This window comes from Erythranthe guttata, chromosome 2 (genome assembly GCF_056151865.1).
Source record: "Erythranthe guttata isolate IM_541 chromosome 2, IM_541, whole genome shotgun sequence".
NCBI classification, from domain to species: Eukaryota; Viridiplantae; Streptophyta; class Magnoliopsida; order Lamiales; family Phrymaceae; genus Erythranthe; species Erythranthe guttata.
In genome coordinates, this window is record NC_142534.1 from 14,242,163 (window position 1) to 14,263,706 (window position 21,544).

At 37.4% G+C, this 21,544-nt stretch overlaps 3 protein-coding genes across 14 annotated transcripts; 1 reads left to right on the forward strand and 2 right to left on the reverse strand.

The window, feature by feature from the left end:
- Positions 1 to 1,904: 1,904 nt before the first annotated feature.
- On the reverse strand, positions 1,905 to 17,119 carry LOC105969633 (nucleotide/nucleic acid binding protein). Of its 10 annotated transcripts, none has more exons than XM_088812163.1 (17): positions 16,921 to 17,119; positions 8,341 to 8,376; positions 7,929 to 8,076; positions 7,725 to 7,832; positions 7,536 to 7,650; positions 6,376 to 7,157; positions 6,114 to 6,245; positions 5,711 to 5,800; positions 5,485 to 5,608; positions 4,756 to 5,079; positions 3,984 to 4,048; positions 3,404 to 3,566; positions 2,949 to 3,053; positions 2,751 to 2,852; positions 2,487 to 2,660; positions 2,281 to 2,412; positions 1,905 to 2,200 (listed from the first exon to the last, which is right to left on the reverse strand). In XM_088812163.1, coding segments are annotated over exons 3-17 (2,571 nt in total). In that variant the 5' UTR covers positions 7,931 to 8,076; positions 8,341 to 8,376; positions 16,921 to 17,119; the 3' UTR covers positions 1,905 to 2,047. The 10 variants fall into 10 exon arrangements, with proteins under 10 accessions (XP_088668289.1, XP_088668300.1, XP_088668310.1 ...); XM_088812174.1 differs by having other exon boundaries at positions 8,337 to 8,376; XM_088812184.1 differs by having other exon boundaries at positions 8,000 to 8,076; positions 8,337 to 8,383; positions 16,929 to 17,105.
- On the forward strand, positions 9,512 to 12,433 carry LOC148772409 (uncharacterized). Its single transcript, XM_088815033.1, has 9 exons — positions 9,512 to 9,522; positions 9,778 to 9,905; positions 9,979 to 10,063; positions 10,148 to 10,277; positions 10,346 to 10,500; positions 10,581 to 10,644; positions 10,804 to 10,980; positions 11,052 to 11,165; positions 12,299 to 12,433. The coding sequence occupies exons 1-9, from the start codon at positions 9,512 to 9,514 to the stop codon at positions 12,431 to 12,433; spliced, it is 999 nt and encodes a 332-aa protein (XP_088671159.1).
- Positions 12,557 to 17,118, reverse strand: LOC105969492 (putative splicing factor 3A subunit 1). Of its 3 annotated transcripts, none has more exons than XM_012994247.2 (5): positions 16,624 to 16,924; positions 13,934 to 16,068; positions 13,491 to 13,789; positions 12,878 to 13,174; positions 12,557 to 12,770 (listed from the first exon to the last, which is right to left on the reverse strand). In XM_012994247.2, exons 2-3 carry the CDS (start codon positions 16,058 to 16,060, stop codon positions 13,520 to 13,522), a joined length of 2,397 nt encoding a protein of 798 aa, XP_012849701.2. In that variant the 5' UTR covers positions 16,061 to 16,068; positions 16,624 to 16,924; the 3' UTR covers positions 12,557 to 12,770; positions 12,878 to 13,174; positions 13,491 to 13,519. The 3 variants fall into 3 exon arrangements, with proteins under 3 accessions (XP_012849701.2, XP_088668326.1, XP_088668322.1); XM_088812200.1 differs by having other exon boundaries at positions 12,878 to 13,361; XM_088812196.1 differs by having other exon boundaries at positions 12,878 to 13,789; positions 16,624 to 17,118.
- Positions 17,120 to 21,544: the final 4,425 nt, after the last annotated feature.

The following is a 21,544-nucleotide window of genomic DNA, read 5'->3' on the forward strand; positions in this document are numbered from 1 at the left end:
TGTGTTTTGATGTAGTGCGTGTTTTTTTGAAGTGCGTGGTTTTTGTGTAGTGTGCGGTTTTTTTTCGCTTTGAATTACTCAAGAACTACGGTGGAAAACAAATACTGGAAAAAAATCCACGCAGTACATAAAAAACACATATTGAAAAAAAACACGCACCACACCAAAAAAACACACTAAAAAAAATACATATTGCACCAAAAACACACATTAAAAATAAAATACGCACAATATCTAAAACACACATTGAATTACACAACAAATACACTGGAAAACAATTAATTACTTAATTACACAAGTGATAGGATTTACATTTCAAGCTCCCGTTTATCATTACTTAATTTCTCCTCGCATTAAGAAGATTAAATGACCACCAATTAATTTATTCACTGAAAAAATAAATTAGCTTGACATATTATCTTGAGTCTTTCCCGCTTAACTTATTTGTGTATGTCGGATACGAAATCCACTCGGCCGAGTTTCTGACATAAACAAAACTCATAAGCTACTCAAGGGTCATTATTCAATCCCATATTTCAGAGATGCGATTTCCTTTCGATAATCAATTTACACCTATTAATTCTTAGTGTCTCTACCCAACGCACTGGGGCTCATTTGACTCAATATAGGAATATCTCCCATTGTGACATCAAAGTAGAGATCACCAATTAAACGTGTACGTTGATTATCTAGGGATTAAGAGGTTAAGTAATTTCTCGTAAACCTAGAAATAATATAGTTTCATATTTAATCAGCGATGAAACAAATATTTCACTTCGTCCTGTTCAACACATGTCGGGTGTGCTAGCACAATAAGTTAAAACGATAACTACAAAAGTTATCCTCTGTTTTACCGTGATTAAGACCAATCACTAAAATATTGTGCTACAATCATTTACCAATGGTTAGTCCAATTTCATCTAGATTGTGAACGTTTAAACTTTATATTCTAAACGAACTTTCGAAATGATCTTTCTGTACGCCGTAGTACACCATTTCGAATACTATTAGAATAATAGACTTGTACTTTTAATTAATTGACAATTGATCAATATCTAATTAAAGGTACTAGAAACACACATGCATTGATTCTCATAAATGACTGAATTGACTAAACTTTATTCAAAATTAAATAGTTCATGTAGATAAAAGCAAGGCTTTCCGTCTACTATCCTAACAGGCCCATCCCGTAATTCTTTTGGATAAAATATTCTATTTTTTTTTATACATGCACCAAAAGGCAAAATCCCTTGGCCCGACAAGTAAAGACAGTACACAATTCAAAATACGCTTGAGTTGTTAGAAGATGGTAACATAATTATCTTTAATATTAGGATCCCAATTCAAAATATACAAAGAAAGAAAGGCCACATATATTCTCGCTAATTAGACAAAAATGAAACAGATACAGCCTTTAGTGGTTAGAAATTGTCAGAAACCGAAACCCTAGCCTGCGCCCAAAGAATTATTACCTCTCTTTTACATTTTAAACAAAATATATATCTATCTATATATATATATATATATATATATATATATATATATATATATATATATATATATATATATATATATATATATATATATATATACATAAGTAAATATTATATTTTTAGAGTTCTTTTAAAACAAATTAAAGGTATTATCTAAATTTCAATCAAATATATTATTTATTTATTTATGATTTTCATAGTTTTAGTTATTGTAGCATATACAAAATCTATTTAGATTTATAATGAGGATAGAGTTCTTCATAATCTATTATCTGCATACAAGTCTCTGACATATGATTATTAGTCTACTTCATGTATAAGTACATTTATTGTGGCCAAGTAAAGAAAAAGAATGAAATTATACATTCGAAAAGACAATAACGGGATCAAAATGAAATGCTCAAACGATAATGAGCGGAAATAGAGATAAAACTAGTGAGTAGTCGCTGGTTAGATCGAGTTGATGTCGTTTTCATAAGTCCTTTTTTTTACAATTCAAAATTTGTAAAATATTTCAGTAATACAAATAGTTGACAACAAAACAACCCAAAATTCTAATCTACCATTCTTTCAAACTCGTTATTTCCTTCATCAAATACGGGCAACTGCTTTCTTTTTTTGGATAAGTTAGTGGAGTCTGTGAACTGAGCAGCCGTTCTAGCCCGTAATTCCTCTAAGGTTTCACCTTCCTTGGCTCTCTCCAGAACCTGCAAACCAAGCAACAGTAAGTATTCAACTCAACTTATTCGCAAAACATTTCATTTTGTCTTCACTTTAAAAAACGTACCAAGTGACGACCGTAGAGATGGGTGTTGGAAAGAGCTTCAAGTGCATTCCGAGCTTCCTGTTTCGTCATATACTCTATAAATGCAAAACCCCTATGTTTCCCAATCCTCATTGGCAGCCTTAATCTCTTTATCTGCAACAATACAAGCACAGCTCAAAACCTTGTAATTCAAAACAATTAACGACGAGAGGGAAAGGAGTTTATACCTGTCCGAATGGACTGAATAGTTGTCTGAGATCCTTTTCTGTGGCCTCAAAAGCTACATTCCTTACAATCAACTTTGTAGAACTCTTGTCATTTTCAACTTTTTTAGGCAATACTGCATCCTTTTTAGCATGACAGAGTTGTAATATGAGGGCATGCCCATCCAATACAGTTCCCTGAAGCAATAATCACAAGGGTAAGGCACTCGTTTCATAGTAAAAGACAATGGACATAAAATTTCTCCTATTAGCAGCCGAGAATAATACCTGCAGGTCCCTGCAAACTGTCACTGCTGTATCAATAGAATCAAACTCTATGAAACCAAACCCCATGGAAACATTTTTTCCGTTCTTCATATGCTTCTTCACCTACAGTAGCATATATAATGAAACTCGTAAAAGCAACCATATAGAGAAGGCAATTAGTAGTTGTGGTCTGAAGCAGATAGAGACAAGAAAGAATACCCTGACACTTAGTATATTCCCTCCCTTCATGTGCTCCGCGAAATGCGTTTTCAAATTCTCATCAGATGATCTGAAGTTCAGGTTCTTAACATACAAAGAGCGTGACTGCATCACAAAACATATCACAACAATTTAACACCTGAATTAGTACATTTTCGGGACTCTAAAGCAACTAAATGAAGCACGGGACACCACCTCATGCAACAGTTCGGGAAAATAATAAAGTCGGCTTAGACATATTTTTTTCCCTTTTTCATCAGAAGCATAGTATCAGCATAGCAGTTTAAAGCAATTCGACAGAAATCACAATAGGCAAGTCATTATTTTGAGTAAGCTTCCGGCAGAAGATACATGAAACAATTCCAGTAGGCATATAAGAAATTTTACGTGAAATTTCCATGTTTTACAAGGAAAGCTAAGGTTAAGGCTAAACAAAACTAAGTCCAGAAAATAACCTCAATTCTATCAGGGTCAACATCTGCATCAGTAGTATCTTCGACTTGTTGCTCTAGCAAAGCTCTCTTGACATCATGTCCACCAACAACTTCATTATCACCAACAGCTGAAGTTTCACTGAGAATATTACCAGGTGCCCATTCCAAATATAGTGGGGCATCCCTGCGGTATAAGAGGATAATATAATCAACTTCACAATAAACAAAAACCGACCTCAAATTGGAAAAATGGAATTCAAAATCTCTAAGCTTAAATCATTAAAAAATCTTTAATGCTCTTCTAATATTTAAGTATCCACTAAATGGAATTAAGAAAAAGCAAAAACACACCCATCTTTACAATCCAAGTCTTCATCCCATAAAAAATAACAACCAATTTAGTTGTGATATCACTCGACATACGTGGCATCGTGATCTTTCAAGATTCACTCATGTTCTCCATTTTCATTCAATAACCTGTTCTATTTCGTCATAGTCTTAACATCTTAATAAGGTACCATCAAATTGGATGCAATAATAGTACACACAATGTGATACAACAATTTGAAAGCGCTAACAACTAACTGCTAAATCAACTTACTTGTACCGCTTGTATGCTAAACCTCTGAAAGCTGCCCGAGCGTTAGCAGGTTCTAGAAAGATAACCTGGTTGGTATCAAAAATTCCAATGAGAAATATATATGACATATTATGGGTAAATTGAATATTGTAAGATGCTGTTTTTACATCGCACAAATGTTTTTACATCGCACAAGGTGTATCCAGGAAACCGCCAGTGAAGCATGATGAAAGATAGTTGCATTGTTCAAGTTGCGATTACAATAAAATCAGCAAATTTTCATATCTATGTGTCGGAGTCATTAGACATTGTTCTTGATCACACAAGGATCAAGCAAGTACCTCTATATTTCGGACTCATACCAATACTACATATTGCTAAACTCAACTAAAACCAAGCCATTTGCCAAGTATTTCAATGTCAGCCCAAAACAAAGAATCATACAGCCAAATAAATATACAAATACTAGTAATGTAGTTTGTTGGCATCCAATGAATTCTGAGCTTCAGATTTCTATCCGAGAACCAATAGTTATCCAATAGTTATGATTCTTGCTTAATACCGTAGACCAACTAATGATTAATAAAATGGTGAATCAAAGAGTTCTTAAACGTGAACATACTTTGTCGGAAATAAGTTAAAACAACGAAGGATCCCGTATGCAAAGAAAATATATTAAACTTTAACCTTGAGCGACGTTAACACAATGCAGAATTTAAAAAAAATGTCGCATGAGCTGAAAAAACAGGACACAAAATAACAATGAAAAGAAAAAAAGGAAGTCAGTCCATACCAAAGCCATGGTTTTAGTAGGAGGCAAAATGATTTTGTCCAAGCTGCCAAATTTCCCAAACATATTTGATAGTTCACTTTGAGATGAACCATAAGGTAAATTCTTCACTAATATAACATGGTTGCTTCTTTTAAGACCATCAGTTTTACCATCAGCAAACTTCTCTAAAGAGGAAATATTAACCCCAGCACCTGCGAGAGCTTTTTTTGTCTCAGCAATCACTTGAGTCTCTCCCATTGCTATTCTCACAGCAAGATCATCATTTTCTCTATCTAGTAGTTCACTTTTACTGACACCACTTCTCCGTGCAATGTTTTCGACAACCTACAATATGAAGGGTTAGAAGAGAAGAGAAGATGATAGACCATCCAAAAAATTTAATGCACAAACCTGTGCAGTTTTACAAACAGTGGTCGTCAATTATTAGTTCAAAAGGAAGAAAAGAACATTAACCCATAAACTTTAACATAGAAATAGGATATAGTGGATCAAAACTCTCATGCTCTAGTAACCCAATCCCACAGTTATAGAATGAGTAAAAAAAGGGTCCAGGACAGGAGGGCAATTTTATCATGGATATAAACCGGCTCTACTTACCTTTTCTTCCATATTCTTAAGAACACCAATTTTTTGAAAAGGTTTTGCGGTCACTAGAGGGGCAAATATATATGGGGTATCAAGCCTAATATTTAGTTCGCTGACTTATACATCAGAAATTCTCCGACTTACAGTATCAGGGCGCATAAATAAACTATTCCATGCCCGTGTATTTCCAGAAGCTTCTGATGCCTTCCTCTCCGAAATCTTCTGTTGCTTAAACGTTTTTGAAGACAGATTGCCAGCAATACTGTGTCTGTAGAATGAGATCCAGCATAAAGATAATATTTATGCTATGACTAACTCCCATTAATTAACAGAAGAAATGTAACTTGAAAATCTGTAACCAAAGGCATACTCTTGCATATCAGGAACATATTTTTGTTTAGCAGGCATGACATGCAATAACCTTCCTTGAAAAATTGAACTGTCCATCTCTTCTAATGCCCTGGAAGAAAAAAAACACATAATATCAGGAACGGAAAGGACAAACTATGGCAACTTTCCTATTTGCAAATCTACATGCACAAGAATAGGAGCGCATATTAAATAAATTAAAATTATATCTGAAAAAGGTCGAACTGACCTCAGCCAAAAGAAAATCACTAAACAAGTATATTTAGTAATGGTTAGCCCTGAGGTTTACAATAGATCATTGTACTGATTTCTTGCTTGAATATAAATATCATTGGAACTTGAATTCTTCAAATCATATACATCAGATACCAACTAAGTTTTTGAGTCGGGAAATGAAATAATACCTAGCAGCAGATTCTGGGAGTGCAAAGAGAACATAAGCAAATCCCTTGGAACGTCTTGTGTCTTTGTCAATGACAATATGGACCTGAGAGATGGTCCCATATTTACTGAAGTGATCTTCCAGTTCCTCCTCACTGCGTACATCAGGAAGTTCCGTGAAATGAAAATCATAAACTGAATAACGGATAAAAAGATGGGGCATGCAAGACATTAATATCATAGAACAGGTTGTCCTCATACGGGCCTGAATAATATGGTACATACGTGGTAGTGTAGGGAAGATTACGGATGAAGAGACGACCAGATTCTAGAACTTCATCATTCTTGTTTTTTGGACTTGATGAAGGATCACCTGAGCCATTTATTCCACATTCTCCAGAAGAGCCATCATCAACCTCGCTTTTGGGAACTGCAGGTTCAAGTTTATTATCTGTAGGATCATGGTTACTCTTGTCCTGAGAGTCACTGCAGTCATCATTATCATCACCATCACTATGATCAGTGCCATCAGAACTACCCTCACTGTCGCTAGTTTCTGAATCTGACCATTTCTTTTTAATTCTGCTCTTAAAGTAATCCATGTCGGATACAAATTCATCATGAACCAAAATATTTGGTTTTTCTGGCTCTTGTTTCTCTGATAAAACATTTCCGTCTCCCTTAACTTCCTCAAGATCAGCACTCTCTCCATTTAATTTGCCATCATGCCCTTCTGCCATATGAAATTTATCATCTGTTGCTACTTTGCTTTGCTGAAGAGAGGGGGCTGCAAGTGTATCGTTTGCCCACAATTTTGACCTGCTACGATGCTCCATGACCTGAAGAAACTCTTGAAGTTTAGGGTCATCGATCTCCTCATCCTTTTTACTCTTCTTACTTGTCCCTTGAGGTACTACAGCTGTAGAAACTTTTGAGCTGGTTGTTGTCTTCTCTTTTTCTGAACCAGTTAATCTTTCCTCTTCTTCAGAAGCATTCTCTTTCTTCTTCTTCAATGAGTGTCGACTCCAAGGGCGGGGAATATTGGGATCTCCAACCTTTTGAGCAATCTGGCGACGACCATACCAAAAAGTTACTACATGTTAGTTTTTATGAAACAAAAAAAAATCAAGTTTTTTAGCTTCCTCTTGTAATTAAGTGAAGTGTGAACACCATTTTATAATTCTCTACTAATGAACTGTCAATTGCAGATCTTAGAAAGGTCTGCTACATCAGCGATATACCACAAACTAGAACAACCTTTCCATGATGTCCCTTTTGGTGATTGACAAAAGGCAGTACAATTAATTCCCCATTCAATAGAACACATTACCAGCTACAACTGTGGCTATTGACAGTTATAATGTTTGACGAAATAATCTCACCATTACTTCCTACTAAAGTGGTTCCTAATTCAGAAGCTTGAAACTTAAAAAGAAATAACAGACCTCACAAGTAATTCTGCAAGTATCCAGGAAAGACTTGTTGAAGTAGTTTGTGGCTTCCTCGGCTTCATGCTCAGTCCTAAATCCAACAAATCCAAATTGCCTGCTCTTCCCATCCCTGAACCAAACCAATGTTTCCTTATGAGTTCCTAAATTACAATTAAAGTGGCAATGTTTGAAGAACAAACTCACTTGGTGCGCATAAGCTTGGCGTCGGTGACTTCCCCTTTCTGGGAGAAGAACTCTCTCAGACGGTCCTCTGCCACATACTTGGGCAAGTTTTTCACACATATCCGTGACCTGGAAGGGTATCAAAGATAATTAAAAAAAAAAAAAAAATCAATTTTAAGCATTGGGGCTGAAGTGAAGCGTGAAGATAGAAAGGAAGAAAATTACATGGTTGGTTTATGTTTATATTCTTTAATACCGAGATACTCCAACGCTGAAAGATGGACTAATTTTCTTACAAAGTTTCCATGAGAAGACCAGACTGATTGACTTCAATCAACGAATTTTGGGGTACTATAATCTTGTCATCCTCAATCTATGAACACCATGAACAAGACAAACAAGGAAATAGTCAGAATGCATTGAATGCACATAGGGGTGACTTTTTTGAGAAAAAAAAAATAGTCCTTCACTGCCACCTCACTGCCACCGACACAGTAGCAGAAATTGGGAAAAAAAAAACTCAAAACAAATATTCTTCAAAGCAACAGACCCAACAATAGCCGAATTGAAAAACAACCCAAACAAATATTCTTCAAAAACAACATAAAAAACGATTCAAGTCTTAAATCATACGAACGTGGGTGGAGGAGCAGCGTGACGAGAGAGACCGGCGCTGGTGGTGGTCGTCGATCGGAGAATACGGGCGGCGCTGGTGGTGGTCGTCGGAGAACACGGGCGCCGGTGGTGGAAAAAAAGAGAAAGCAGAGTTGGGGGAGGCTGAAGAAAGACGAGGAGAGAGATAGGGGGGGAATTAGGGTTTCAAATAATTATAATATTTTGACTTTGTACATATATATCTCCGTTTATATATATACTGTATATACATATATGATATGATATATATGTATGTATATTATAATCATTATATATATATATATATATAATAAATATCAATAATAATCGGACAAATTCGGCAAAAATCGGAAAAAAATCGCAAATAATGGGAATAATTTTGGATCGGAAATCGGAAATTCCAAATTTCTGTTATGTATTTCCGATTTCGATTGGATTTTTTTCGGAAATTTTGAAAATCGGAATTTCAGAATTCGGAATTGAAAAAATGGTTCGAAAATCGGAAATTGCGTTCGAATTTCCACCCCTAAAAAATAAGTTGAAATATTATCTCTTGCAAATGCCACTAGCCTGATCAAAACTCAATATTTGTTAAAGTTTGATCTTAATTGAAACCCCCTCCCCTCAGCCAAGCCGAGCTAAATGCTCCGGAAACAAGAAACAAGCCGACCCCACCCTCCCATATCAAAACCAAAATCACTCAAAATGAAATAAACATGTGATGAATAGAAAAGATACTAGAGATAATACCGTAGAGTAGAATAGTTCGGTCGGAATAACTGTGGAAAGTTCCTAGCAAAAACAATCCAAATGAAATGATCAGTATCGATATGGTCTTAATAGACAATAAGGTCGTTATTTATTTACGCGTTTATTTCGCTTATGGTTAAAACAATATTTTGATATAATTTCTAATGTTTTTTTAGGGTGACAAGATCCATGCTTCTATAAAACGTAATCCCTTGAAAAAGTTTGAACTTATTGTGAATGAAGGTAATACCTACATATTTCAAAATTTTATGGCGGCTCCAAGCGATCCAAAATTCAGATGCCATACTCACAAGATTGTGTTTATTAGCCACTACTCGAGTAACTGATTTCCTTGCTGAAAATATTCCTGTTGTCACTTTTAATTTTACGGATTTCCATGATATCATTAATGACTGGGATGATACATGGCTTATAGGTAATTTCATTTTGTTAGATTATGTGTTCCATTAATTTATACCAAAGATTTTAATTTTTGTGTATAACAATTATTTCCTTTTAGATGTTATTGGACATATTATTGAAAGGGATGCTTTGAGATAACTAAACAAAAATGGGCGGAGCCACAAGCTGTTGGAAGTCGGCCTTCAAGACTTATCGTAAGTATGCGTTGTTTAATTTATTATTGTTTATATTTATTTTTATTTCTTAATTTTTCAATTGTTATTTTCAGTGGCAACAAACTTAGATGTGCTCTATCGGACAAATATGTTGAGGAACTGTCCACACATTTGATCAATGACAGATCGGATAGCCCTATCATTATTATTTTGCAATTATGCATGGTAAAAAGTTTAAATGGTAAGTACTTACATGTTGATTGGATTAAGTTTAAGTTATTGTTAATGATCTACTTCGTTTATTTGCATTGTAGGCATGAATAGTATTTCCAATGCTTTCCACAGCAGTAAGTTACTAATAAATGAAAATTTAGAGGAACATAGAGAGTACAGAGAAAAGTGAATTTGTTCAACATAACAAATATTATTTTAAATTTTATTTTATCTCATAATTTGTTGTTATGTATTTGTACATGAATATAGATTGATGATGCAAGCTGGAACATTTTCTCAATCAATTAGTCAAATATCAACTCAGCGGTCCATTGGAATTTCTGATGATTTACTTCAGACAGAACATATGACAATCAGTGATTTAATGGATTGCACAAGTGTAAGTATATTACGTTTTGTAGGCTTATTTCATAAATCATATAAGACTAATGTAAAATAATTTTTCAGGAACGCTCTGTTGCGTCGCTTGCTAAAGTAGTAGAAATAGACTGTGAGAGTAAATGGTGGTATCCATCATGCTCAAAATGTTTCAAGAAAGTTGATTGTAATGGTGTTCAATTCTATTGTGAAAAGTGTATCGATAATGTTCCTGCTATCCCTAGGTAATTTAAATTTCATTTTGCTACAAACATCTTTATGTATTAAATTTTTTTATGTTTATATAAACAAATTATTACTACAGATATCGGATTCAGGTATTGGTGTTTGATGTTACTGGATCCATTTCATTAGTGATGTTTGATAAAGTTGTTACCCAGATCATAGGCAAGAAGGCTGCAGACATTCTTGGGGATTAATTTGGAAAAGATAATATTAAATTTAATATGCTTATGAAATGGTAATCTTAAGCCAAATGTAATGGTTTCCATTTATCATATAATAAATGGTAACCCATTTTTTTATAGGAAGATTTGACTGACGCAGTTCCTAATGAATTTGATGCACTTATCGACAAAGAATTTATATTCAAAGTAGATATTGGTGCAATGAACATTTTCAAAAATTGGTCCGTTTATACTGTTAAGACGGTGTCGGGTGATGACGAACTTATACAAAAATTCCGTGCTATGCATTCTATTCAGGTATTTATTTGTCAACATGTATGCAAATTCATTATGCATTATATCACTATATTAATTTTTTTAAATTACAGCCATATAGTGATGAAGATGACCAATCCGTTGGCAATGATGTTCAGCAACAAGACGATAATTTTAATTTATTTCATAGGCTTTCAACAGTCATGGTGATGGTGCAACTCCTTCAAGTAAATCGTTGTCAGATGATGGAGCAACACAAATGTCAAGCACCAAGTTTTTATTATGTTCACTGTCTTAGATACCTTTTAGATTTTAGTAATTATTTTCCTTTTTCCTTAAGGTTATGTTTACTCTATTTTCCTGTTTCTGAATACTGAATTTGTTTTGCTCTACATCTGTCTAGATTTAAATGAGGAATTTTTTTTTTTTTTGAAGATAAGATTCCAACAATAAAGCTTCCCAGAACCAACATGAGAAGCACCCAAGTTGAAAAGGAAAGAATGAAAATCATTTCCTTAATGCTTCAATTGGTGGATTCACAAATAATAGATGACGTAAAATTAAGAGTTTTAAGCTGCAGGCGGTCGGATGTGAAGATAGATAAAGATTGTGGGTGTTGCTGCAATTACGAAAGTTCTAACAGCAGGAAAGAATTTTTTCAATAATTACAGTTTGGCTCCTCGTTGTGGCTATGATGCAATTTCCGGAAGTTTCTCAGTCAGGTAGGAGTTTTTTCGATAATTACAAATTGACCCCGTTTTGAGAGTTTTCGTAAAAACTTCACTGGATATATAACATAAGTAGAAGAAAAGTCTAAGACTCTTGAGTTACTTGAGTTAAAAGGTAATCAAAATTGTGGAATCCTCTTTAATATCAATCTCCTCCATAAAAGTCACGTTATATATTAATTGATTCACATCAGAATGTGGTTGTCAGGTCGATTGAAAAAATAATAACCAGCAAAAATGAAAAATGCTAATTTAAATTTAATTAGTATGAAGAGTTTGTGAGTGCCCCATGGTGAAGGAGATGGATATACGTCATGTGAAGGTGCTTGCAAATATGTATATATAACTTATAATATATGGATTCCAAAAATATAGTAACAGGCATATTATATATTAGTATCTATTTGGATTTGCAGCTGTTGGACCGGGAAGATGTTCGGTGGACAATGATACAAGAGATGGAAATAAGTTTTCATCAGTGAAACAAACTATACTTGGGGGATTTCATTATATACTTTTCTTTGAAAGAAACAACTAACTAACTAAATAATGACATGTGTCAGGAATCGAATTTAACGGGGTGCCATTGCCCGCTTGGTTTCCGCTTGATTGGTGTGTGTTTTTGTATGCAGTCTTACATGGACTCGGAGATCATGGCTATCATGTCACAGTATATGCCACGAGAGACACTTTTTACACAGATTTTCCAGCCAATAGCTTACGATTCGTTATTAAACATACAAAAGATTGTAGGACATTTTACTTGATCTGTATATAGAATACTTTTGAGATGTAAACATGGCAACAAATAAGAATTATACATTTCAGACTTTTCATTCCATTTTTACTTTTTTTTTTTTTTTTTAACTTCATAGTAATTAGAGATATGGTTTGATTTCTGAACAGACGAAATTACCACTGATATATAGGAATCTATTAATTCCTCACACAGACAAACCATATATAATCAATCAGGTCACTTAAAAATTGATACCAAGATCTGTGAAGAAGATGAACCATAAAAAGTTAATGAACACAGATACAAAAAAATCCCAACCCCAGGAATGGATATGCAGTCTCCGCTCTGTACAATTCCAAGCCAAGCTGCAAAAAAAAAAAAAAAAAAAAAACCGGCAGATCTTTCACATCTGCAGTGACATTGCGTGAAAAAAAAAGGGTAAAATAGGGAAGTAGAAATAACTCATCTCTACCTGCTTGAACTCTTTGAACAGTATTTTTCAATACCTAATGGTCCCAACAATATATTCAATTCCAGACAAGGAACATAGCTGTTGTGAGAAACAAAAAGAATCTTTGATAACCTCAACCACCACAATCCAACTGAACAAAATAAGACAGGTGTAAGCAAAGCTTCAAGATACCCCTAGAACAATACATAAAAAGTTAAAAATAGATTTAGAAGGTATCGACTGTATAAAGATTAGCACAAGTCAATCTACTCGAAAAAACAAGAAATACTCTGGAGCACAAACTTCAACAGTCCGTTCCTACAACATAGAAGAAGAAGAGGAAGAAATGTCAGAATTCGTGAATACAAGTATAGCTTGCAAGAATCCAGTCCCACTCAGATAAAATAAAAGCAATGAATCAGCCATCTAAGTTAAGCAATGCTCGTTGGGCGTAGAACCGGATAACTTCCAGATACCCCAAGCGACAATCACCAACATGCCAGATCTACAGTAGATATCATATTGAGTAGCTTAAGATTTTAAGCGTTTAAAAGTACAAAACCATCATTAACCTAAGTAGAAAGAAATGAAAACAATAATGTCTGAGAACATCATAATAAGAACCACCATTAACCTTTAAGAGAATTCACGACTTAGTGGAATTCATCTCTTTCTACCACCACGTTCTCTAAGAGAAAGAGACAGCGCCTCTCCAGGTCCAACATTGTAATATGCCAGCGATAAATTGTCCTTGAGGAAACCAGCCTTGCCACTCAGCTTCTGTTTGTTTGCAGGAAGCTGGATCTCAGCAGAGATTTTCTCTTTCAAACTGCCAACTGTCTCAGACAAGGATTGTAAAGTAATCTCCAGTAGTTGCCCTTTCAGATCTCCTTCATCAACATTTGGCACAGATATACTGATACGAGCAGGACCCTGCAACCATGTCAATATAACATACAACTCATTAGATCATGTTCAAGAGGTATACCCAAGAATTAGTAAATACAAAAAACAGAAAGAGGGTGACATGCCAGGGTATATATTACTAATAAGACAGACAATAAAAAGCTCAAATACCGAATGCTGTGCCAGGAATTGGTCTTCAGGAATGAGCATAGAGTCATCAAGCTTTTGCCTCTTGGGCTCCGGTTCTTCAGGTAGAGGTGGAGGAGCCTCCTCAGGTGGAGGTGGAGGCATGCCTTGGAGCATAGGTGGTGGAGGAACCATAGGCATACCTTGGTGAGACATAGGAACATGAAGAAAAGGCCTATGGCTACCTAAAGGGGTAAACTGGGATCCGGGTGGTGGTGGAACCGGGATACTGGGTGGCGGCATTGGAGGACGATTGGCCATAAGATGTTGTCCGTGCATCATTGGCATCGAAGGAGGTGGCGGGCGAATAGAAGGAATCATATTAATAACTGGAGGCCCGGGAGGTGGTGCAATGATCCCACCACTAGCTGAGTTAGAATATTGGACCATTGCGGGAGGCCTCGGTATATTCAAGGCAAGACCAGGAGGTGGAGGCAATGGCCTAATTGATGGCATACCAGGCCTGGGAGGAGGAGGTGCTGGACCGGGAAGGCCCCTACCATCATTGACCAAAGCATCGTTTAGGTCCTCACCACCAGTACTTTGAGACATGGCCTGGTTTGCTGTACGGCCAATACTTCCAGTATGACCATCCCATATAACCTGTTTTGGTTGCTCATCTTTCTTCTTTTCAATCTCGGCTTTGACAGCATTAGAAACCTCTTCTTCTGTAGTGCCAAAAATATCAGGACGGGTTCTTGCAAGCCCCACAATGTTCCTAGAAATTTCATCATCTGCTGCAAGGGTTGTCTCCCTTATCTTGGCAAACATCCTGTCTTTCTGCTCCTTATACTTGGGATCAATAAGAGAAATTCTCATGTGTTCAGACATTTCATTGATGAGAATGAGCTCTCCAGTAATCGGAGAGACAACATACTTAGTAGGATCTCTTTCAGCTGGGATTCTATCCTCTGGCCTCTTCCAATTTTTCACAATTCTCATGGGTGGCTCGTGCTCTTCTGGAGTAGGTTTGGCTTCGTTATTCGTCATATCACCATTATCTTCCAGGCTAGCTGCCTTCATACCCTCCTCAACCAGTTGGACCTCTTCTTCATCCATATCCATTTCTACCTCCTTCCCAGGCTCAATAATATCTTCTTCTTCCATTGTGGACATCTTGCTTCTCCTTATAACTTCATCGAGTGTCATTGGAGGCGGTAAATCCTCATCCTCATCATCAGCAAAGTCTATTGTCTCCACCACAACAAAATCGTGCCAATCAATCATAGCCATCTGCATTCTCTCCTGCTCTATCTCATCTTCAGCTTTCTGCCTAGCCTGTTCTTGTGACCTTTCCCACTCAAGGCGATGCAAACAGCGCTCGAGGACAGTTGTCAAGTCAGCAACACTGTTTCTGAGCTTATCGGTCAACCCTTTAGGAGGCATCAGTACTTTAGAATATGCATCAGCAAGCGATGTAAAGAACATGAACATACTGTGTGTTGGCCTCAGAAAATGGAACTGAGGGTTAGTGCTCTCTCTACTTGTCAAACCAGTCAAAAATGATTTACCATTACGGGCCACAAACTGAGCAGTAAGCTTAATCATATCCAGCTCCTCCCCTGTGATCCCTTCAGGAAGTCGAACAGTATATTGCTCTGTCTCCGGTGGCTCAAGAACCTTACGAACAGGTCGGAATTGGGCTGCAGGATCGGGCTTATCTAAAGCATCACTTGTATCAGCGGTTGCAGCAGTAAGAGCTGAATCAGGAACAGGCTCGCCAGGCTGCTGCTGGGAAGAAGACTGATTTTGAGCCCGTGCTTCAGCTAGACGGTGCTGATAATACGCGTGGTAAGGATCAGAGGAACGTAAGAAGTTGAATTTTGCATTTCCATCATTGCTTATAATAATTCTCTTCTCAAACTCTGGTCCATTCTTCGCCACAAACTGAGTAGTTTTGTCTACAATATTTCTGATGTCCGGAGGGGGGTAAATAATTCCTATAGTCCTTGTATGTGTTGCTACAGATGCTGGAGCTGAGTTGGAGTTATCGTCAACATTCATCTGATCTTCATCAATCGAGTCCTCAACCACTTGAGCGGGTGGTAACGGGCCAAGATTCCCATCAGTAGGTGGTGCCGGAAGGGGCAATATTGGCAAATCACCCAGCATTTCTTAATCTGCAAACAACAACCATTGTCAGAAACAACAACAACGGCTTCAAGGCCAATTCCAAACATAAAAAAATAGGACAGCTTCATGTCATGACTCTCTAATTTATCTGAAAACTTTGGGTTGTAGAAGCAAAGACAGTACACAATTCAAAATACGCTTGAGTTGTCAGAAGATGATAATATAATCATCTTTAATATTAGGATCCCAATTCAAAATATACAAAGAAAGAAAGGCCACATATATTCTCGCTAATTAGACAAAAGGAAACAGATACAGCCTTTAGTGGTTAGAAATTGTCAGAAACCGAAACCCTAGCCTTGCGCCCAAAGAGAATAACAAGAGGACGAGTAATATAATTATCACTGAATTCAAAACCCCCAAAACCCTTACGATTTAGTGGTCAGGGTAGCAACCATAAAATATATATAAGCAAACAGATGCCCCTGATTAATTAAATTGCACACAACAAATAAAAAAGATTGCAGAAAAGATACATACAAGTACGCTTCACTCATCACATAAAAAAATAGATATATGGAAACATGAAAAGACTGAATCACCTCGTAATAAGCAGCCGATGTGCAAGAATCCGCAGAGAGGCGGTAGAAACCTAGAAAATTATCTTCCTCCGGGTGAAGAACTTTTAGGGTTTCCAGAACGGGGTGTGTTGGTGGAAGAAATTGGGCAGGGGACGGTGTCCAATTCCCTTTTTTCGGAATTCAAGAATCGATTCCGATTCCGATTTTTTCGGAATTTTCGGAAAATCGGAAATTTTCAGAATTTTCAGACTTTTTTGAGAAAAAAAAAAAATAGTCCTTCACTCCCACCGACACAGTAGCAGAAGATTACGGGCGGGCGCTGGTGATGGTCGTGGAGAGCACGGGCGGCGCTGGTGGTGGTCGTCGATCGGAGAATACGGGCGGCGCTGGTGGTGGTCGTCGGAGAACACGGGCGCCGGTGGTGGAAAAAAAGAGAAAGCAGAGTTGGGGGAGGCTGAAGAAAGACGAGGAGAGAGATAGGGGGGCAATTAGGGTTTCAAATAATTATAATACTTTGGGTAAATTACAAACACCCCCCTGAGGTATGGTCAAATTACAAAAACACCCCTCTTGTTTGGATAATTACAACCACCCCTCAACTCATCAAATTTAGTGGAATCTTCGAGATTATATGGAATATTGTCACTTTTGTACCCGTTTTATCCCATTCAAACTCTACATTATGAAGCAAGATGATCATAATATGTGATTTTTAGATTGTATATATCAGTTCGTGGTGCACCGGAAACTGTATTTTTTTACACAAAAAGCGTACAAACTAGAGCACATTTCACGAAATCTACATGACTATGTTGAATTTGGCACCATAAAGGTGGACTCACTCGACGCTACTAATCACGGAATCACTCAACGCGACCAAGTCACTCACTTGTTTAAAGAGGAATCACTCACTCTCAATGCAATTAACTTGCAATATATTTTTAAACTTAAACAATCATGCTAATTTTATTCATGGATAGGGTTTATATAGTGTTTTGGAACATCCCTCCAAACATAGGAAGTTACACTTTGAATGACTTCACAACTTCTTATTCTAGAAAAATAAATAAACTTGACCTTGACTCATGAAATACATAGAATATGACCTGATTAATTGATAACAAGATGAATAATTCGAACTTAGACTAATAAAACAAGTAGAACACTAAGAAATATCAAAAGACACAAGACCTTCGGATTTCCCGAGTGCAGTTGGCAGGTTCTAGAACATTGAGCATAACTTCATCCTCAGACCTTTGTTTCGTAAACCGTTTTTTTTGTTGGAAACTAGACTTCCAGAGCTTTCTAACCATATATGGCACGAAATTTATATCCTTGTCAATGAAAGCAGTTTATTCTACAAACTTGACCCTTCTGCTGCATCATTCTCCCCCGGTTGAAATGAACTCGCCCTCGAGTTCGAATGGAGATCGAACCAAAGCGAAGGATTGATAGTGAGTGTAAGATATTGAGTGTAAGAACCTCGACGAGTAGTAATGGTCCTCGTATCCAACACATCAATAGAATCTTGAACGGAATTGTCGGAGAGGGAAGAAACTTCGTCCACGGCTATAGTGGACTCAACCTCATCACCATGATATGAGTATAAATCACTTACATTAAAAACGGGACTGATTTTCATACCATCAGGAAGTTGTAGACGATAAGCATTAGGACCAAGTTTCTTAACGATCCGACACGGACCGAACTTTCTTGGCTTAAGCTTGTTGTAGCTGCCTGCTGGAAATCGCTCCTTGCGAAGATAGACCATGACTAAGTCACCTTCGTCAAACTCCTTTTTCCTCCTATGAGCATCCGCCATGGACTTATAGAGTTGAGATGCCCGATGTAATTGCTCACGAACTTGCTTGTGAACATGCTGGATATGTGTGGCAAATTCCTCTGCGTCCATGCTAATGTGGGTCTGTTTTGCCATAGGTACAAGATCCAAAACATGATGTGGTTGCAGCCCATAGACCACTTCAAAAGGTGTCTTTTTAGTCGATCGATTCAAAGAACTATTGTAGGCAAACTCAGCTTGTGGAAGAACAACCTCCCATCTCTTCGGGTACTCTCCAACCAAACTCCTAAGCATATTGCCAAGTGATCGATTTACCACTTCCGTTTGGCCATCTGTTTGTGGATGACAAGTGCTGGAAAAATTGAGTTGAGTCCCCAACAAACCCAAAGCGTTTTCCAAAAATTACTCATAAATCGTACATCACGGTCAGATGTTATGGACTTTGGGACTCCATGTAAACGCACAACCTCTCGAAAGAATGAAGTGGCGACTTGAGAGGAGTCAGTAGAGCTCTTGCATGGTATAAAGTGAGACATTTTAGAGAAGCGATCAACCACGACGAAAATACTATCTTTGCCGTGTGGAGTTCTCGGCAAACCAAGAATGAAATCCATGGAGAGGTCTTCCCATGGAGCGTTCGGTACAGGCAGAGGTTGGTACAACCCCGTGTTTTGTGAAGTTCCCTTCGCCCTTTGACAAATGCCACACCGTTGAACAAAGTGTGTGACGTCCCGCTTCAAAGAAGGCCAGAAATAACCTTCTGTAACGAGTGCTTCAGTCTTATCTCGCCCAAAATGGCCTCCAAGTCCACCACTATGCAGTTCTTGTATTATGAACAAGCGTAATGACCCTTGCGGAACACAAAGTTGGCCACCCTTGAACAAATACCCATTCATCTGCAAATATTCAACATTTGAGTTGTCTTTTAACTGGCGTAACACCTTGGAAAAGAATGGATCAGCTTCATATTGTTCAGGCAGAAGATCAAAGCCGACAATAGCATAAGATAAAGTAGTAAGCAAGCTATATTTTCGGCTCAATGCATCAGCAACTTTGTTCGAAGTCCCATCTTTGTGCTTCAACACAAAGCTGAATTTTTCCAAGTAAGAAACCCACCCAGCATGTCTTGAATTAAATTTCTTTTGCGCCTTCAGAAATCGCAGCGCGTCATGGTCTGAATAGAGAACAAATTCCACGCCAATAAGATATCCTTCCCAATGACGCAAAGCGCCAACAACGGCATAAAGTTCTTTGTCATAAGTAGAATATTTTAGCTTTGAGCCATTTAGCTTTTCGCTAAAATAAGCAATGGGCCTCTTTTGTTGCATGAGTACAGCGCCTACTCCAACATTAGAAGCATCACAATCAACTTGAAAAGGTTTAGAGAAATCGGCTAAAGCCAAAACCGGTGCTGCAACAAGTTTAGACTTTAAAAGTTCAAAGCTCTTGTCCGCTTCACTTGTCCATAGGAACTCCTTTTGTTTCACTACGTCCATTATAGGCGCAACGATAGTGCTGAAATCCTTAATGAAACGTCGATAAAAGGAGGCAAGTCCATGAAAGCTCCGAACATGGGTAAAATTCTTTGGAGTTGGCCAATCAAGGATTGCTTGAACTTTGCCTTCATCCATCTTTAAGCCTGCTGCACTTACAACATATCCCAAAAAGATGACGTGATCGGCCATGAAGGTGCACTTCTTCAAGTTAATATACAACTGGTTGGCATTCAAGATCTTGAACACATGCTCCAAATGCTCAAGATGCTGATCTTTGTTGTTGCTGTAGACCAAAATATCATCAAAATAAACAACAATAAATTTTCCAATTAATTCCTTAAGCACGTGAGTCATAAGCCGCATGAAAGTGCTCGGAGCATTGCAAAGACCAAATGGCATAACTAGCCATTCATATAACCCATACTTGGTTTTAAAAGCAGTTTTCCATTCATCACCAGCCCTTATTCTTATTTGATGGTATCCGCTACGGAGATCAATTTTAGAATAAATATTTGCCCCCGCAAGCATATCAAACAGGTCATCTAATCGAGGGATAGGGAATCTATATTTGATAGTAATTTTGTTTACAGCTCTACTATCAATACACATTCGCCACGTACCATCCTTTTTTGGTGTTAAAAGGGCAGGGACAGCACAAGGACTTAGTGACTCTTTAATATGTCCTTTAGCTAGTAATTCTTCTACTTGTCTTTGCAATTCAGCATGCTCCTTAGGTGTCATTCTATAATGAGGCAAGTTAGGATGAATAGCACCTGGGACAAAATCGATTTGGTGTTCGATGCCGCGAGCTGGAGGTAGACCACTTGGAAGTTCGCTAGGAGCCAAATCGTTGAACTTGTCCAATAGCTTCCCAACAGCTGGTGGAACGTCGCCATAATTATCATCGCTTGCTTGAACAGCCACCAAGGCGTACGTAGCATCTTCTTCCTTGAAATCGTTGTAAGATAACAAGTGTACTTCACTTTTGGAACATATGCTACTTGGTGCATTTCTTAATGGAAATAAAATATAATTTCTCCCATTTTTTAACACGGAGTAAGTATTCTTCTTTCCACCGTGCTGCACATTTCGATCGAATTGCCATGGTCTTCCCAAGAGAAGATGACAAGCATCCATCGGGAGGACGTCAAAGTACACTTCATCTTCGTACTTGCCAACGGAGAATTTAATGCGACTTCTTTGAGACACTAGGACCTCTCCACCTTTTTTGAACCATGAAACTTTGTATGGCTTCGGATGGTTCTCGCCCTTCAAGTTCAGCTTATCAATCATAGTCCGAGAGACCATATTTTCGCAACTTCCAGCATCGATCATCAAAATACACTTTTTGCCTCCTGAGAGACAATGTGTACGAAAAATATTATGGCGAAGCCATAGGTCGTCTTTCTGGACCGACATCAACCTTTGAATAACAAGACTTTCCGCATCACAGTCAGGTTGGCAATATTCCCCGTTTGATTCGCGCTCAAAATCGTTGTCAAAGTGTGGAATACTGTCTTCTTCACCATGTTGGTCTTCTGTGACAAGATGAATTTCAGCATTCTTTTTTGGACACTCGTATGCTTTATGGTCAGGTTCGCCACACCGAAAGCAGGGCTTTCCAGAAGGCTGTGACGACTTTCCA

Bases quoted from the DNA above. Each gene is read 5' to 3' on its own strand.
- LOC105969633 (XM_088812184.1), bottom strand. The intron at 2,661-2,750 runs GTATTATTCTCG...TTATTGCTTCAG, and splicing joins CAGTTTGCAGGGACCTGCAG to GGAACTGTATTGGATGGGCA. The intron at 2,413-2,486 runs GTATAAACTCCT...GTATTGTTGCAG, and splicing joins TATTCAGTCCATTCGGACAG to ATAAAGAGATTAAGGCTGCC.
- LOC148772409 (XM_088815033.1), top strand. The intron at 10,064-10,147 runs GTGAATTTGTTC...ACATGAATATAG, and splicing joins CATAGAGAGTACAGAGAAAA to ATTGATGATGCAAGCTGGAA. The intron at 10,645-10,803 runs GTTGTTACCCAG...ATTTTTTTATAG, and splicing joins CATTAGTGATGTTTGATAAA to GAAGATTTGACTGACGCAGT.
- LOC105969492 (XM_088812196.1), bottom strand. From the start codon at position 16,060: ATGCTGGGTGATTTGCCAATATTGCCCCTTCCGGCACCACCTACTGAT. The intron at 13,790-13,933 runs GTATTTGAGCTT...ACATGGTTGCAG, and splicing joins AATTCCTGGCACAGCATTCG to GGTCCTGCTCGTATCAGTAT.